This window comes from Fringilla coelebs (genome assembly GCF_963513975.1).
Source record: "Fringilla coelebs genome assembly, chromosome: 6".
Taxonomy (NCBI): Eukaryota; Metazoa; Chordata; class Aves; order Passeriformes; family Fringillidae; genus Fringilla; species Fringilla coelebs.
The window spans coordinates 2258693-2277873 of NC_140034.1; the positions used below are offsets into that span (position 1 = coordinate 2258693).

Below are 19181 nucleotides of genomic sequence, written 5' to 3' on the forward strand. Positions count from 1 at the left end.
TGAAAGCCAAGGCATCAAAATAGGTTAACCTAGGAAAACATAAGTTTGTTTTTTTTTTTTTTTTACATAGTGATGATTACTTTTAGGCAAAACTTAGCAGAATCCCAGTCTGGGAACCAACAAAATTCCCCTTTGGTAGTGTCCATTTTGGGAACCAGCTCTGTGCTCTCTGGGGAGGCATTTGTAACTAAAACTCATTCAGCAAAAAAAGGCAACCCAGTGAGAAGCTGAAATATTCCCATTTCAGTAAAGTGCACGGGGCTGAGACACACAACAGCTTTGCTATGACCTGATCTCTGGGCTGAAGGAGGGGGAGGCCAAATTCTTCACTATTCTGTTGAGGTTGGCAATTTTCTCTTCCAGTAAATAATTTTTCCTCTCTGCAGTTTTCTGTCTCTGCTCTGTCACCTCCAGAGCCTTCAGCAGCTGCGCATTCTCCACGTAGAGATCCTTGACCATGGCATCTGCCTTGGTGTTCTTGGAAAGCTGGGGTGGGAATAGGACACAGGCACTCAGCAAATGGCAAAATAAAACCCCAAAGGAGGTGGGGAAGTAGATGAATGTGTCAATTATAGCTCAAAAATCAAAGTAAAACCCCACTCCTCTCATAAAAACCCAGGGTCTTTAGAGATGCTCTGAAAGTTTTGAGACTGGAAAGGTTTTTAAGGAGATGGGGTTGGTAACTCTGGGTGTTCTTGGAAAGCTGGGGTGGGAATGGGACAAGGGACTCAGCAAATGGCAAAGAAAAACTCCAAAGGAGGTGGGGAAGTAGGTGAATGTGTCAATTATAGCTCAAAAATCAAAATAAAACCCCACTCCTCTCATTAAAAACCCAGGGTCTTTAGAGATGCTCCTGAAAGTTTTGAAACTGGAAAGGTTTTTTAAGGAGGTGGGGTTGGTGACCCTTGAATGTGTCAATTATAGCTCAAAAATCAAAATAAAACCTCACTCTTCTTATTAAAAACTCAGGGTCTTTAGGGATGCTGTGGATGTTTTGAGACTGGAAAGGTTTTTAAGGAGATGGGGTTGGTGACCCTTGGTGTTCTTGGAAAGCTGGGGTGGGAATGGGACAAGGGACTCAGCAAATGGCAAAGAAAAACCCCAAAGGAGGTGGGGAAGTAGGTGAATGTGTCAATTATAGTTCAAAAATCAAAGTAAAACCCCACTCCTCTCATAAAAACCCCAGGGTCTTTAGAGATGCTCCTGAAAGTTTTGAGACTGGAAAGGTTTTTTAAGGAGGTGGGGTTGGTGACCCTTGAATGTGTTAATTATAGCTCAAAAATCAAAATAAAACCTCACTCTTCTTACTAAAAACTCAGGGTCTTTAGGGATGCTGTGGATGTTTTGAGATTGGAAAGGTTTTTTAAGGAGATGGGGTTGGTAACTCCAGGTGTTCTTGGAAAGCTGGGGTGGGAATGGGACAAGGGACTCAGCAAATGGCAAAGAAAAACCCCAAAAGAGGTGGGGAAGTAGGTAAATGTATCAATTATAGCTCAAAAATCAAAGTAAAACCCCACTCCTCTCATTAAAAACCCAGGGTCTTTAGAGATGTTCCTAAAAGTTTTGAGACTGGAAAGGTTTTTTAAGGAGGTGGGGTTGGTGACCCTTGAATGTATTAATTATAGCTCAAAAATCAAAGTAAAACCTCACTCCTCTCATTCAAAACCCATTAAAAATCTTTAGAGATGCTGTGGATGTTTTGAGACTGGAAAGATTTTTAAGGAGATGGGGTTGGTAACAGAGGGATTCAAATTAACCTTGTCAGGTGAATTCTCCTTTACAGCATTTATCCTCTAAGGATAAATTTAGTGCACAAAAGAATCCACCAGCCCAGTGATCCCACAGAGATACTTCCAAAAACCCCAAAACCACATCAAACAAAGGATGAATTTGGGGCAGGAAGCCTGAAAGAAATCAATATTTTCTCCTCAGGAAATTATTTTTTCCTCCTTTTCTAAGCAACTTTTCCAGTTAGCATCCTCAGCTGAAATTTGATGTTTGTTTCTTGATTTAGGAAATAATTGAGTAGTGGATTTAGTCCCCAATTTGAAGTTTTATGAAGTTTTGGGCAAATATGCTGTAGTTGAGCTCAGAATAAAATTAAATAAAACCACTTTATTCTGAACAACAGCTTGGCAGCTTTTGCCCTCTTAGGGGTTCACAGAAGGAATGGGGAAGGTTTGAGGAAATCCAAGAACACTTACCTGTTCTTTGAGCTGATTGACTTTATCTTGGAGAAGCCTCTTCACAAGCCTTAATTTCTGCTCCACATCCATCATCCTCTCTTCCATCATTTTTAGAAGCTGCTCATGACCCCCCTGGAAAGCAACATTGATGGAAAATCAGTGAAAAATCAGTTCCCATTCACCCAGTCTGTTTTGTTTTTGCAGTTTAAGCTCAAGAAAAGAGGTGGCCATCCACATTTCAGTCTGATTTAGAGGCAGTTGAATTAAAAAACCTTTAATTGAAGCAAAATATTTATGGCACCACTTAAAGGAAACTCTCAGCATTGCACTGGTTTTCCAAGCAAGTTACACTTGAAATTACCAAATCAAGGAAAAATCATATCAAATTCTAACATCTGTCTTGTCTGTGATATCAGAGCTGGATAATTTCCTTTTCTTGTTCTTTGGTGCTGCCAAATTTCTGATGAATGTGGGGAAAAAAAAAATCCAATTTAATGGTTTTAGAATAAAAATAAGGTGAAGTCATAAGGCCATGTTTGAGAATGTAACTCTGCCATGCCAGACACCCCTTGAAACTGAGTCATATCCAAAAGAAGCAGGATTCCAAACTTCATTTTTTACATCTTTTTAGATTAGTTTTCATAACCCTCAACTGGTTTTTCTTCTTTTTCTGCAGCAAGGTGACAGTGTAACTAAAAGCATCATAATTCTGTGTCAGGTTACACAAACACCTGAGAGAAATTCTCAAATAAATAAGAGACATCAGGAAATACAAACAAAAAGAATTTGTTTGGATTTAGGAACTTTAAAACCAACTGCAGGAAATTTCAGATTTTATTTTAATGCTGGTTTAGCAGTCAAATTCCAGGCAGGCATTTGAGGAGATTAAAGTTTGAGAAAGCACCAACCCAACCCAAAACACCTTCAAACCCAACCCCACCCCACCTGTGGAGGAGGATAAATGAAAATTTGCTTCAGGTAGGGAGTTCTTCATCTAAAACTCTACAAAATGATCCCCTTGGGGGGCTGATTTAACCTCACTCAATATTTTATTAGCTGTAGCACCAGAAACTCAAATCTGTATATGAGGTTATGTGATAATCTATTTTTATTTTAAAAAACTTACACTAGAGTCACACAGCAAACAGTTTGATTGTGTGGGTGGAGTGGATATTTTTCTGAATTAATGGAATTTGACTGGAATTCAAACCCCTGGAATTCATCATTCCACTTTTCACTGGTTGCAGGAGCCCTGAGTGAGTAATTATGTGGAAAAGAAGAATTAGAGTTCTCAATACCTGTGATCACTGGGGGGTTTTTGCCTTAAATATTTTCACTTCCCATTATTTCCTGTTAAATGGGAGAAATCAGCTCAGGCAGCAGCTTTAGGGTCATTAAAAATAGCAGAAAAAAAGATCTTTACAAGCAAACAGCTGAAATGGTTCATGGCTCCCACTAGAAAAATATCACAGGTCTTGAAGAGGTGTTTTGCTGAACTGTTTAAGTATTAAAATCCTAATTTAATTTAATTAGGATTAAATTAATTAAATCCTAATAAATTCATGAAAATTTATTAAAATCCTAGTTTGAGACAAAAAAACTACAAAATTTTGTCCAATAAACAATAATTTTCCTTTTTTTACTTTATGGCCACAGCAGTAGAAGATCTCTCATATTCTTAAATTTTCAGATACATCTGCTAAGGAAAAGCTGAGTTTCTGTACTCTAATAAATCCCCAGCACAAATATTTCCCAGAACTCCTGATATAACAATGTTCACTATCAAAGAGAAATATTTTCTCTAAAACTTGTTCATTCTTGAAGTGGACATGATTGATTTCTATGAAGACAAGAGACATAATGCTTAAAAAAAGATTTTATTTTTCATTTACATCCAAAAAAAGTCATCTTTCCCTGTTAAAAAGTTTATACATCTTATACAAAAATGCAGTATAAATACCCCAGGTTTTCTTCAAATCTCATATAAAATTAGTACCATTTGAGAAAAATAGGCTCTTTCCCCCACTGAACAACTGCACATTTTAAATAACATAAATAAAACCCGTTTGGAACAAATTTAAAAAGCTTCTGGAAGCTTCTGAGCTTTCACAAAATAGCTTCTAGACAAATAAATAAGAAAATAACACTGCAGAGACTTTTTTTTTGCTGTTTTTTTGGGAGAAAAAGGAAAACAAAAGGGGAAAAAAAGAAAAAGAAAAAAATAAAGGAAAAGAGGGAAAAAATAAAGGGGGAAAAATAAGAAAAAAAGGAAAAAATAAAGGGGGGGAAAAATAAAGGGGGAGAAAAAGGAAAAAAAGAGGAAAAAAAGAGGAAAAAAAGAGGAAAAAAAGAGGAAAAAAAGAGGAAAAAAAGAGGAAAAAAGAGGAAAAAAAGAGGAAAAAAAGAGGAAAAAAAGAGGAAAAAAAGAGGAAAAAAAGAGGAAAAAAAGAGGAAAAAAAGAGGAAAAAAAGAGGAAAAAAAGAGGAAAAAAGAGGAAAAAAGAGGAAAAAAGAGAAAAAAAAAGGAAAAAAAAAGGAAAAAAAAAGGAAAAAAAAAGGAAAAAAAGGGAAGAAAAAGGGAAGAAAAAAGGGAAGAAAAAAGGGAAGAAAAGGAAAAAAAAGGAAAAAAAAAGGAAAAAAAAGGAAAAAAAGGAAAAAAAGGAAAAAAAGGAAAAAAAGGAAAAAAAGGAAAAAAAGGAAAAAAAGGAAAAAAAGGAAAAAAAGGAAAAAAAGGAAAAAAAGGAAAAAAAGGAAAAAAAGGAAAAAAGGAAAAAAAGGAAAAAAAAAGGAAAAAAAAAGGAAAAAAAAAGGAAAAAAAAAGGAAAAAAAAGGAAAAAAAAAGGAAAAAAAGGAAAAAAAAGGAAAAAAAGAGGAAAAAAAGAGGAAAAAAAGAGGAAAAAAAGAGGAAAAAAAAAGGGAAAAAAAAAGGGAAAAAAAAAGGGAAAAAAAAAGGGAAAAAAAAAGGGAAAAAAAAAGGGAAAAAAAAAGGAAAAAAAAAGGGAAAAAAAAAAGGGAAAAAAAAAAAAAGGGAAAAAAAAAAGGGAAAAAAAAAAGGGAAAAAAAAAGGGAAAAAAAAAGGGAAAAAAAAAGGGAAAAAAAGGAAAAAAAAAGAAAAAAAAAAGGAAAAAAAAAAGAAAAAAAAAGAAAAAAAAAAGGAAAAAAAAAGAAAAAAAAAAGAAAAAAAAAAGGAAAAAAAAAGAAAAAAAAAGGAAAAAAAAAAAAAGGAAAAAAAAAAGGAAAAAAAAGGAAAAAAAAAGGAAAAAAAAAGGAATTTGACCCTCAAGTTTCTGAGCTTATGCCAGTTGTGTGTTTTGTTTGTCAGGGCAAGGAAGGGGCTCAGGAGCAGCCAGAGGTGTCAGAGGTGCCCAATCCTGCGGCAGGAGTCTGCGTGCACTGCTCGCTGCTCCGGGAGCAAGGCCTGGGGAAAGAAGGGAAGGGGCAACACTTCACCCTGAGATCCAGCTGCTGCTTCACACCAACACTCCAAGGCAAAAACATCACCAACACAAGCAAAGCAAGCAACACAGGACAAAAGGAAATAATACACACACACCAAGAGAAAAAACATGCAGAGTATTTTGTATTTTAGAGCTGTAATTATGAATTTGGCGGGGCTGTTTTCTACATCTAAGGACTCTCAGCCATGGTTCTGAAGAGATCAGGGGCAGTGATTAACTTAGCAAAGTTTTTTAGAGGAAATGCTCCTCTCTCTCTCTCTAAAAATCTCATTTATAACAAAAATCTCATATAATATCTATAAAACCTCAAAAAATGCCAAGCATTTGGGAAAAATATAGCCAAACATTATATACAAATATTATATATATATTTAAAATATATATATAAAACCTCAGAGATGTCAAGCTTTTGGGAAAAATGTATCCAGATATTTTATACATATATATATATTTGAAATATATATATACAAAACCTCATAGATTGCCAAGCTTTTGTGTATATATATTTGAAATATATATATACAAAACCTCATAGATTGCCAAGCTTTTGGGAAAAACGTACCCAGACATTATATATAAATATTACATAGAGATATTTAAATATATAGATATTATAATATATAGATGTTTAAAATATATATATATATATAAACTTTCAGACTGCCAAGCACTTGGGAAAAATGTAGGCAAACATTTATATATAAATATAATTTATATATATTTTAAATATATATATAAAATCTTACAGATTGCCAAGCATTTGGGAAAAATACAGCCAGACATTATATATAAATATAATACATAGATATTTAAATACACAGATATTATAATATATAGATATTTAAAAGATATCTATAAAGTCTCACAGATTGCCAAGAATTTGGGGAAAATGTAGCCAACTATTATATATATATATCATAGATATATATTTAAAATATATCTGTAAAACCTCATGGATTGCCAAGCATTTGGGAAAAATTTATCCAGACATTTTATATAAATATTAAAAAATATATATTTTTTAAAAAATATATAATACCTCAGAGTGCCAAGCATTTGAGAAAAATGTAGCCAAATATTATATATAAATATCATAGATATATATTTTAAAAATATATATATAAAACATCATGGATTGCCAAGCATTTGGGAAAAATATAGCCAGACATTATATATAAAAAGAATACATAGATATTTAAATATATAGATATTATAATATATAGATATTTAAAATATATCTATAAAATCTCACAGATTTCCAAGAATTTGGGAAAAATGTATCCAAACATCATATATAAATATCATAGATATATATTTTAAATATATATATATAAACATCATGGATTGCCAAGCATTTGGGAAAAAATGTAGCCAGACATTATATATAAATAGAATAGATATATATTTTAAAATATATATAAAATCTCACAGATTTCCAAGAATTTGGGAAAAAAGTAGCCAAACTGGCCCTCCTTTGAAAACTTTGCATTTCTATCTCAAACCTGGTTGTTTTTCCCTCAGAGTGCTATGAAATTTGAAATAAAGAGCTGTACAGGGAGAACTGAGCAACTCAGCTATTAATCAGTGCTAGGCAGACTTGGGGAAATATTGGGTCATTAACAGGGTAATTAATTGGGTAATTAACAGGGTAATTAACAGATTTGGTTATTGAGAAAGGGACATGGGGTAATCACAGCACTGGACACAGCAGAAACAGTCACTGGAAATTCAGGAGTCCAGACATGTTAACACAATTAAACTGCTCAGGAGTTTTAATTCCATTTAATTTAGGGAAATTCAAACAGGTCACAGCAGCCTTTGGGTGAAAATAACTCAGGACTGGCTGCAAAATGAATGAAAAACCACAGACAACCAGGATCAAAAAAGCAATGAAAACTGCAAAGCAGGATAAACACAAAATAAATCCATTAAAAAAATTAAAAAAAGGAGATAACTTTGGATACCTCATTAGACAGGATCTAAAAAGCTGCAAAATGCAAAGCAGCAGAACTAAATGATTTATTTTACACATGGAGATAACCTGACCTTGTACTCACTGGTGATGGAGAGGGATTGGAAGGAGAGGGATGGAAGCTTTCAGGGTGCTAAAGGGGACATCAAAAGGGGCATGAGCTCAACTAAATGTTAAACCCTAAAAATCAGGATGGCAAAGAAAAAAAAAATCAACAGAGATTCAGGCAGGAGGTGCTCACAAAGTGGAGCAAATAAATATTATTTATATATAATATATAACCACTTTCCATTGGCTGCAGGAGCCCTGAGTGAGAAATTATGTGGAAAAGAAGAATTAGAGAGGTCTCAATACCTTTGTTTATAAGAGCAGGTTTTTAATAATGATTTAGAAAGTTCTGTAGTAAAAAAGGGGTGTTATAAAGCAGAATATCCACTCATTTTAAGGCAAAAAATTAAAAATATTAAGTGCATTAGTGCACTGACAGCACATATTTTTACAGCCTCTCTAAGTATTTTTAAATTCCCAAAGCTTTTCCAGGAAATGCAGGAGCAATCCATCTCTAGAACTGCAAGTTCCAGGATGTGACTCGTGTGCAGATGGTTCCAAAATCCAAATTACAAACTCATCACTCCTGATGCAAGCCCTGCACATTCCATTTGCCACTGCTGCAATATGGCTTTGATTGATTTTGAAATTAAACTGCACTTTCTGCTCCCCATGCTATGAGAACAAGTGCATCAGCCTGTGGTGATGCACTTCTGAAAAGGAACCTTACAATCAATTTATTTCTGCTTAACCTGAAATGATTTTTTAATTATTTTTAATGCAACATTTTGAATTTATACTTTTCTTAAAAAAAAAAAGTTACTCCAAATTTTGGATACTTAAAAAACTGGTTACTGCCTATGCTCTCTCCATAATACCTTTTTTTCTGGGATACTTATTACCACATTCAGAGATTTTTTTAAGCTTCAAAGTCTTGTTCTTCTTCTTCTTATTATTATTATTAAGATATTATTTTAAAGTATAACTGCAATCTAAATTTAAAATATAAGAGGAGTGGTTTTTTTCCTGCTACCAGATGAATAAATAGGTAAATAAATTAGATAAAATACTATTAGCTAAGTGTAAATCTAAATAAATATCTAAACTAAAACAGATAAAACACTAAATATAAATTTAGGTTACTATGTGCAAATCTAAATAAATATCTAAACTAAAACAGATTAAAACACTAAATATAAATTTAGGTTACTATGTGCAAATCTAAATAAATATCTAAACTAAAATAGATAAAACACTAATTATAAATTTAGGTTACTATGTGGAAATCTAGATAAAATATCTAATCTAAAATAGATAAAATACTAAACATAAATTTAGGTTACTTAGAGTTTTATGTTTTCTTAGAAGGTAAAGTTGTAATATTATTTTAAGACATTATTTGGCCTGAGTCAAAGCTTTAGACATTTAGAGATCCAATTGCTTTTTGAAGAAAAGGATCATTTGGCAATTTTTATATGGCAGATGCAAACCTTTTTCTTGCCTAGAATTCAGCTTTACAAGGTAAAAAATTAACACTCAAAGTGAGTGGATGAATTAATCTTCCTTGGAATTGGTTTTTCCCTCAGAAATGTTGAGGTTTCTGTACAACAGTGACAGTGTCTTGTTTCATGGCCAAATCAGGAAGAAAAAGGATTAGGAAAAACCTTAGAAAAAGGATTAATTTGTGTTCTGCTCTGCTACAACTGACACAATTCCCTGTGACAGCAACAGCCCAAATTAGGATTTTATGTGATGGATGCCTGTGCAATAGCTGGGGTGGTGTATTTTAAAAATAATAGCTCTGGACAGGGTCATGAGGTAAAGAAACAGGGAAAAAAAAGCCTCTATAAATACTTACTGCACAGGGAGCAGAAGGAGAAAAGCCAGTTAAATGTGAATGGGAGTGGTTTGGGCTCAAAAAAATGAAGAGGGCTTTTTACACACATCCTTGCTGCCATGAAATTTCATTTTTGAACTGGCATAAACAGAGAAGGGATCTCACCAGAATAAAAAAAAAAAAAAAAACCAACAAAAAACCTCAAGACAACTAAACCAAATCTTTTCAAAATTTTCACTTGGGAGGTGAGAGGGCCTTACCTGCTGCATGTTTGTCCCTGAGGGTCTGCTCTGGAGCTCTTCCTGGAGGTGCTGACTCCTCCTCTCTGCCTGCAGCAGCTGCTGCTGGAGCTGCAGGAATTGTTCCCTGGGCACCGTGGCACAGCCTTGCTGCTGGGAGCTCTGGCTATGCATCCCCCTGGACTGGAGCATCTGCAAAACCCCAAAACCCAATATCAGCACCTGCTCCAGAACATCTGCCAAACCCCAAAATCCCCAACAACTGCACCTGCTCCAGAGCATCTGCAAAACCCCAAAATCCCAACATCCGCACCTGCAAAACCCTAACATCTGCACCTGCTCCAGAGCATCTGCAAAACCCCAAACCCCAACATCAGCCCCTGCTCCAGAGCATCTGCAAAACCCCAAATCCCAACATCAGCACCTGCTCCAGAGCATCTGCCACTCCAAAACCCCAACATCTGCACCTGCTCCAGAGCATCTGCCAAACCCCAAAACCCCAACATCAGCACCTGCTCCAGAGCATCTGCAAAACCCCAAAATCCCCAACATCTGCACCTGCTCCACAGCATCTGTAAAACCCCAACATCTGCACCTGCTCCAGAGCATCTGCCAAACCCCAAACCCCAACATCTGCACCTGGGCCAGAGAATCTGCAAAACCCCAAATCCCAACATCAGCACCTCCTCCAGAGCATCTGAAAAACCCCAAAACCCCAACATCTGCACCTGCTCCAGAGCATCTGCAAAACCCCAAAACCCCAACATCTGCCCCTGCTCCAGAGCATCTGCAAGGCCCCAAATCCCAACATCTGCACCTGCTCCAGAGCATCTGCAAGACCCCAAATCCCAACATCTGCACCTGCTCCTGAGCATCTGCAAGACCCCAAAATCCCCAACATCTGCACCTGCTCCAGAGCATCTGCAAAACCCCAAATCCCCAACATCAGCCCCTGCTCCCTCTGCCAGGGCTGCCCCAGGAGCAGCCTGCTCTCAGATTTGTTATGTGCAAGGGAAACAAGGCTGGACTTGGTGACAGAGGTGACAAAGATGGAATTTCACACAAAGGAAGCTGGGCTTTGAGTCATCATTTCAGGCCTGAATTATAAAATCACTGAATTTTGATGAATTCCTATCAGATTTTAGTTGGTGACCCTTAAGTAGCAATAATTTCCCATTTCAAGGGGAAGGCTGAAGTTGTGCTGATTGTTTCTACTCTTTAGGATGGAGAAGGAACATTTATCTCTGCTATCACCTTCAAAATTCAGTATATAACACCCTATAGATATTTCCTAATGATTATAAAATCACTGAATTTTGGATGAATTCCTATCCAAGTTTAGTTGGTGACCTTTAAGTAACAATTTCCCATTTCAAGGGGAAGGCTGAAGTTGTGCTGATCATTGTTCTGATTATTTCTACTCTTTAGGGAACATTTATCTCTGCTATTACCTTCAAAATTCAGTATATAACACCCTGTGCATATTTCCTAATGTTCACTCCTAACTGTGGAGATACTAAAAGCTAAGCCAGTCAGGTGAAATAATTTAGAATTTTTCCAGACTGAAGCAAAACTCAGGTAAATAACTCACAGCTGGAGGAGTTAATTATACTAAAAAGGACCAGAAGTGGACAGTAAAAATCCCTGATGGTTCAGATAAACTCATTTGCAGCTGGAATTTGTGTGGCATTAATAATTTCTTCCCATAAAGGTCCTGTTGCCTTAAAACCATTACTCTGTTCCCTTAGGAAAAGGTGTATAAGATTGTCTTGGTGATTTTAGCTTTCCTTTCAAAATTGATTTTAATTCTCATTCACAACTGGCAAAATTATCAATTTGAATAATGTTTCAGTTACTGACTTCATCCCTAATTATTTTTCCTATTTTTCACAATGGTGCAGCTCTCCTGGCCCTGCTACCCTCTCTATCTGTGCTGGTCCAGGTAAACAGAAAACAGGTTTATAAATGCTTCAAAATCAAAATATTTGTACTTTTTAAAGCTATTTAGGGCTTCTCTTTGTCTGTAAAGGAGCTGTTCTTTTCCTGACAATGCAAACAGTGAAAATAATGAGCTTTTGGTGGGATTTCTTTCAGGGTTCCTGTCATGTTGTGAAGCACACGAGTAACTAATGAGGAAACACTCAATTAGTGTTAACAGCATCTTAAAAACAATTACTAATGAAGCAACAATGAAAACAATTTAGCCCTGCTGTATTCATCTGTAGAAGAAAATGGAACAACCATGGGCTTGCTAAACTATCAGGATGATGCCAAGTGGGATCAGAAATTAATTAATTTGAGGAAACATTGGACAGTCTGGTGGAAAAGCATGCAGGCACCAGAGGTAAATATGCAAACACCTTCGAGCCTCACAGGCAAGGGGGTAGCAGGAAGCCACTTTTCATTCTCCAATTTTCATTCTTTTGGAAGCAGTGGGGTGATTTCTCTCCATTTTCATGGCAACCCCTCGGGGCACAGAGTCCCACTGAGCAACAAGAACCTGTGCAGCTGTCCAAAATTGACACTGAAATGAATGAATAGTGGCTTCTTCACTTAAGAGATGCATGGAATAAAAAGGAAAAAATAAATCCATTAAAAAAAAACAAATGAAGGAGTGTTTTCTCCATGCTAGGGGGGTACATGAAAAATGATTGCTCTACCTTCACACACTATTTCAGAGAGAGAACTGCCCCCTTCTCTGCTAGCTCCAACCACTGAGTTCTAGCCAGGTTAGCCAGGGACAAAAGGAGAACAGGCACAAAAGAGAGAGTTAGAAGTCACAAATCACAGAGTGAATGCTGCACACACCTGCTGGGAAAAGGTTACCAGGAGGAACAAAATCCTGCAGGGTTGAAATTCACATTTCAGGAGAAAAACACAATCCCAGGCTGGGTGTTTGTGGGTTTGAGTGTTTGGCATTTTCCCAAAGCTTGATTAAGACTATATAAATAAATTCACAGGGAATATAAACAGTCTTTCCATTAATTTGTCAAAATCTCATCTTTCCTAATTAGGTTTTTACAGTTTTATTACTTATTACATAGGATTTTCAGCCTAATGGCTCCCATTTGATGAAAAACATGAAGCCATTTACAAAGTGTTACAGAAGCCTCATCTAAAAGATGCTTTGACTTATGGAACAAGTCAAAACTGGAGGGTTTTAAATTTTTTTTTTCAATATTATGTTTTAAACTCAAATCCAGGACATCAAATTTAGGCAAGACTACTGAGAGAGAGCATGGAGGTCTGGGCTGACCTCATGGAATGCACTAATCACAGTTAAGTGGCCCATTCCTATAACCAAGGACTCCTAAATTTTGATGATCCATCTCCAGCAGAACTTTTACAACAGCTTTTGGGAGATGCTCCACTGAAGTTTTCACTTTAAATTAACAGTAAGACCTGTGTAAATTGCTATTTTTTTCACTATTTAGATATCTAGAATTTAGAGAATATTAAGCTTAAATTCAACAAATTATTCACAGAGGAAATAAGAACAGGTTTCTACATTAAGAGCAACATCACACAAAAATTAAGATAGGAAATTTGAGGTGACATGTTTTAGGAAGGAAGAGGGAAGTGTCAGCCTTGCCTCAAGTACAGAAACAAATTTCTTTGCTGTTTGATTTTCCATCTGAAGCCATATGTGAATTATGACTAAACAAAACATGCTTCAGAGAGCAGGATGTTTGCCACACAGCTTGGTCATGAAAGAGGAGGTTAAACATCAGCAGAGGTTCATTCTCCTAGTTTCAATTAGTTTTCTCCATAAGTTGTTTTAAAATAAAATTAATTCAATAAAATAGTGCTAAAGGCCCTGATTGAAAAGTACCTCCATTAACTGATCATCCAGCTTGACTTGCTTTTTCCTCAGCCCTTCATTTTCTGAGCTGCTTTCCAGTTCACGTTCAAGGGAATTCATCTGACTGATCTATCAGAGACAAAAGGTTTCCTTAGAAAAGCAACAATTTCTCATTTGATCTCTTTTTCCCCCCCCATGAACCATTGAATTCCAAGACAACCCAAGTCTAAAAACCAGGAGTATTTGGACAAGTGCTTTGCTAGAGGAGCTGTCTCACAGCAGATGCACAGAGCCCTGCCAGCTCCTTCAGACACAGATTTGTGAGAGGCAAAGAGCACAAAACTCAGAGCAGAAGAAGAAAGTTATCTCAGCTGAGAGGCTGCTGTAATTCTGTGCCTTTCAAACCCAAGCTGCACTGAAAATTAGAGCCTCTGTCAATGACTGGTTTAATTTTTACAGTTGATGGGTGGAAATTAATGCACTGTCCACAGATTTGGGGGTTTTGTTGGCAAAAGGTTTCTTCTAGGGAAGAATGGAGGCTCAAGGGAGGACCTGTGCATGTTCAACACTTCAAATACAGTTTCTGTTTCAAGGGATATTTCAAAATCCCTTCAGCTTCTGAGAGATGGAAACCACTGCACTGATTTGTGTGTTCAGCAGCCAAAACTCACCTTCCTGTTTGCAGATGACAACTCCTTCTGAAGCTGTTCACACTCTCTCTTCAGGCTCAGCTTCTCCTGCTCTATGGCTTTGACAATCCCTGCCTGGCTTTGATGCTTTTGGTGCTTTAGGGAGAGGATTGTGGATTCCAGCTGTCGGATCTGAGGAGAGCAGAGATGAACAAATGGGAAAAGATGGCCCAGGTAATTCCACTTCAGCTGAAATACCAGCTGATTTTGGGCTCACAGAATCTCAGGGTGGTTTGGGTTGGAAAGGACCTTAAATCCCATCCCATCCCACCCCTGCCATGGGCAGGGACACCTCCCAGTGTCCCAGGCTGCTCCAAGCCCTGTCCAAGCTGGCCTTGGACATTTCCAGGAATGGAGGAGCAGCCACAGCTTCTCTGGGATATTTCTGACATCTTGGCCTTCTTTCCCTTTGTCCTCCCCATAATCCACTTAATCCTGTGAGCCAAGAAATTGCACAAGAAGAATGTTAGGAATATTAAGAATCTTTTTGTTCACTTGAAGCTGGACTGAAATCTTGGACAAGAATTACCAGGATTGTCTTTTAAAGAAGAGAAATATCCTGAGAGTGTTGTGGAGTCTCAGATGTTCAAAACCTGCCTGGATTGTGATCTGTGCAAAGGGGTCTGAGTGACCACCAGAGAATTACCAGGACTGGACAAGAATTACCAGGACTGGACAAGAATTACCAGGATTGCCTTTTAAAGAAGAGAAATATCCTGAGAGTGTTGTGGGGTCTCATTCTCTGGAGAAATTGCACAGGAAGAACATTGGGAATATTAAGAATCTTTTTGTTGACTTGAAGTTGGACTGAAATCTTGGACAAGGATTACCAGGATTGTCTTTTAAAGAGGAGAAATATCCTGAGAGTGTTGTGGAGTCTCATTCTTTGCAGATATTCAAAACCTGCCTGGATTGTGATCTATGCAAAGGGGTCTGAGTGACCTCCAGGGAATCACCAGGACTGGACAAGAATCACCAGGACTGGACAAGAATTACCAGGACTGGACAAGAATTACCAGGATTATCTTTTAAAGAAGAGAAATATCCTGAGAGTGTTGTGGAGTCTCATTCTTTGCAGATATTCAAAACCTGCCTGGATTGTGATCTATGCAAAGGGGTCTGAGTGACCTCCAGGGAATCACCAGGACTGGACAAGAATCACCAGGACTGGACAAGAATCACCAGGACTGTCTTTTAAAGAAGAGAAACATCCTGAGAGTGTTGTGGAGTCTCAGATGTTCAAAACCTGCCTGGATTGTGATCTGTGCAGAGGGGTCTGAGTGACCTCCAGAGCCCCCAGCCCTGCTGTGACCTGCCAGCTTGCCCAGGTTACCTTTTCCCTGGAGTGAGCCAGGTCTGTCTTTGTGCTCTGCACTTCCCTCTGCAGCCTCTCGTTGTCCTGCCTGAGCAGCCTCTGCTCCTGCTGATCCCAAGGGATGGGCCCCTGCTGCTCCTGCAGCCCTGAGGGAGGCACAGCCACTTCCAGAACCAGGTTCTTAAGACAGACAGAATTGCAGGGTTAGGCCTTCAACAAAGAAGCAGACATTTGCTCTGTTCAGCTGGGTTTTGGGTGGATTTTCAGGCTCCAAAGTTGCAGCATTCCCATCTCCCTCCCAGCCCCACTCACTGTTGTCCCTTAAGAATTCCAATGTGCAAATCCCAAGTGCTTCCCTCTACTCAAACCATGGGTAATGGCTGTGTGCACAAGGAGTGCACAGGGTTCAGCAGCACAAAAAAAGCAATTTGTGCTCTTTAGAGCCAAACAGAACTCAGTATTCTATATTATGCACTAATAGCTGTAATTTAGCTCCTGTTGTACGATTCTGAAACTGCCTCTTTTCCACGTGGACATTAAATATTCCTTAATTACATGGCAAACAAGCCAAATTAGTAACTGAATTCATAACAGCAATCCCAGGACTGCTGTCTCCAACCTCCTTCAGTTACAAATCCTCATTAGCTGAGAGGCTGCTGTAATTCTGTGCCTTTCAAACCCAAGTTGCACTGAAAATTAGATCCTCTGTCAATGACTGGTTTAATTTTTAAGGTTGATAGGTGTAAATTAATGCATTGTCCACAAATTTGGGGGGTTTGTTGGCAAAAGGTTTCTTTTAGGGAAGAATGGAGACTCAGGAGGGGGGACTGATCATTGACTGATCATTCAACACTTAAAATACAATTTTTAAAAACCAGCTTCAATCCTGCACATGCTATCCAATAATTCCAGCTACTTCCTGAGATGCCTGAAGCCTTTACCTTTTCACTGGTGCTCTGCAGCTGTTTGTGCAGGGCCATCACTTCTTGTTTCAGGCTCTCCTTCTCCTGCTGTGTCAGCTGCAGGTCGGATTTCAGCCGGGACATTTGGAGGTTGCTGCTCTGCAGAGTTTCACTGAGGCTCTGAACCTGCAAAGAGCAGGAGCACAGCTTGGCTTTTGCTGGATCAAGAGTCCCTGTGTGGATCAGGTATCCCAGGTATTAAGGATCTCTGATGGAAGGAGTGAATTAAAACGTTGATTTCCTCCTTTGAAAAGGTTAAATTGAGTTTCTTGCTCTCCACAAGCCCCTGACAGGAAGGTGGAGCTGAAAGGGGTCAGGCTCTGCTCCCAGGGAACAGGATGAGGAAACAGCCTCCAGGTGTGTCAGAGCAGGTTTAGATTGGATATTGTGGAAAATTTCCTCATGGAAAGGATTTCTGAGCACTGGCACAGCTGCCCAGGGCAGTGGTGCCATCCCCATCCCTGCAGGGATTTCAAAGCTGGGTGGATGTGGCACTTGGGGACATGGGGCAGTGGTGGCCTGGGCAGTGCTGGGGGAATGGTTGGACTCTATCTCAGGGGGATTTTCTCTATAATTCCAAATGATTCTCCAACTTCCTGTTCCCAGCTGCCAGCCACTCACTTTGAACAGAGCCACAACGCTGCATTCACCAGAAACATCTTCAGCCCTGAGCACTGACTGAGATATCCTGGAAAGGAGCTTTCCCTTGAATTGTTTATTCCTCCTGCTCCAGGAATGCTCAGCCAAGCAGGGAACCCCTTGATCCCATCATGCCTGCCTGGGGAAGGAAGGGCCTGCATGGACAGAGGGGGGACAGAAGCGTCTCTGCAGCATTTTAGGAATCACCAGGCAGAGGGAATTGGCAAAAGTAACTTGGCTGCAGAGAGAAAAATCCTTCCTTGAGTTTAACAAGCTTCCTTTTGTCCTTGAAGAGCATCACTTTGAAAGCCCCTCAAGCAGCCATTCTCAGCTGCATGGCATCAGGAGGGGCCTTTCATGAGGAAAAGCACTGCAGGAGATGACCAGAATGCTTTGATCAGGATTAGACCATCAGTCAGGGTTTCATACCTTGTCCTGGGAGAGGCTGAGCTGTGCTTTCAGTGCCTGACTCTGCTGCTCCCAGGATTTCTGCTCCTGCCTCAAGCTGCCAATTGCACCCTCCAGGCAGCTGACCTGAGCCACCTGCAATGAGATCACACCAGGAATCCTCACTCAGGCATTTCTGACTCCATTTCACTTCAAGGGTCACCCTGGAGGGAGTTAAAGCTAAGGAAGGAAGGAAAATGCAGGAAAGCAAAAAGCCCCCTCAGCTCCCTGGATTTCCACACAATGGGATCATTATTTACAGTGTGCAGAGTGCTCTGCTCCAGTTCAGAGTTACAGTAGGTTAGAGATGCAATAAAAGCCCAAGAACACTGTCTTCCTTGTCCTGCTGCAGTATTTATATCCAGGCCTCTCTTCCTTGCAATGTTTGGAATTTTCTACATAATCAAATTACAGAGTAAAGCTGTGCTCCAGAATTGAAGCTTTCCTCTCTAAGACCAGCTAGGAAAAAAAAAAAAAATCCAGGCAGTGGCAATAAAGCCTTTATCTGGCTTGAGGGTGAGGAAGAAAACATCCAGAGAAAGTTTTACAGATACAGGAATTTTAACAGCCTTTTACAGCACATGGTGATGAGGATTTTCCTTTCTTACCTTATCAATGCATCTGTTCAGTTCCTCACTCAGAGCTTCTTTCTCTTTCTGCAGCTTTTCATTTTTACTGATTAAACTTGCAACTTCATTTTGAAGGTCAGCAAGATCAGGACATCTGGGCAGCTGTGGGAAACAAACCCCTCACAGTTGCATTTTTGTGCTGTCACAGGATTTGGCATGAAAATCAGGGGATGCCCAAATGGTTTGGCTTGGAAGGGACCTTTAAAGGTCATAAGCAGGGACACCTTCCACCATCCCAGGTTGCTCCAAGGTGTCCTTGGACACTTCCAGGGATGCAGGAGCCTGTGCCAAGCCCTCCCCACCCTCACAGGGAAGGATTTTCCCATAATATCCCATGGAAATCAGCAAACACAGAGGGAAAACCACTGCACTGCTGCCTTCCAATCCCTTTCCCAAGTGCCCCGGGGCTTTATCCCTGCCTTTCCTCGTGGCATCTCCTGTAATTACACTCCAGCCACAATCCACTCCCTCCTCAATGGGCCTCAGCTGCTTTTGCTTTTTAAGACCATTATCTACCCTGAGCACTGAGTGCTTTACCCTGTGCAGAAAATGACTTTGTGGAGCCCTAATCAGGGAACTGACTCATTGGAAGCCTTCATTATCTGTGTTTATTAGCATACATTTACAGCCCATTGAACTGTGCTTGTACAGGAGATAACTGAGCTCTCCAGGAAATTATCCTCAGACCTTGTGAGACTCCCAGATCTCCAGATGGGTTTAGCAACAGGAATTCTCCCTGACAGGAGATGCTGGAAGAGCTCACTCCTTAAATGGAGCTAAAAGGGGATATCTCCAGTTAAGCAGGGAAATGTTCTCCTCTGGATCCCATTTGCCCTGTTTATCCTTTAATTACAGCGTTAAATCTTTATCTTCTCTTTGTAGATCCACTACTGCAAAAATCTTCTGGCAAAGTCTAAGTGATCCCAACCTTATTTGAAGAATTGTGTGTTGCACCTGGA

The 19181-nt window shown here is 38.9% G+C and overlaps 1 protein-coding gene across 1 annotated transcript in view; it reads right to left on the bottom strand.

Annotated features, from left to right (window-relative positions):
* Positions 1-282: 282 nt before the first annotated feature.
* Positions 283-19181, bottom strand: part of NIN (ninein) — a gene marked incomplete at its 3' end in the record, with an annotated part of 56302 nt that continues 37403 nt past the window's right edge. Inside the window, exons 21-29 of the mRNA XM_084207990.1 lie at positions 18202-18324; positions 17576-17689; positions 16487-16633; positions 15564-15725; positions 14213-14362; positions 13572-13670; positions 9761-9931; positions 2205-2318; positions 283-486 (exon numbers count right to left, since the gene is read on the bottom strand). Coding sequence (XP_084064116.1) covers positions 283-486; positions 2205-2318; positions 9761-9931; positions 13572-13670; positions 14213-14362; positions 15564-15725; positions 16487-16633; positions 17576-17689; positions 18202-18324 — 1284 coding nt within the window. The remainder of the gene's footprint in view (positions 487-2204; positions 2319-9760; positions 9932-13571; positions 13671-14212; positions 14363-15563; positions 15726-16486; positions 16634-17575; positions 17690-18201; positions 18325-19181) is intronic.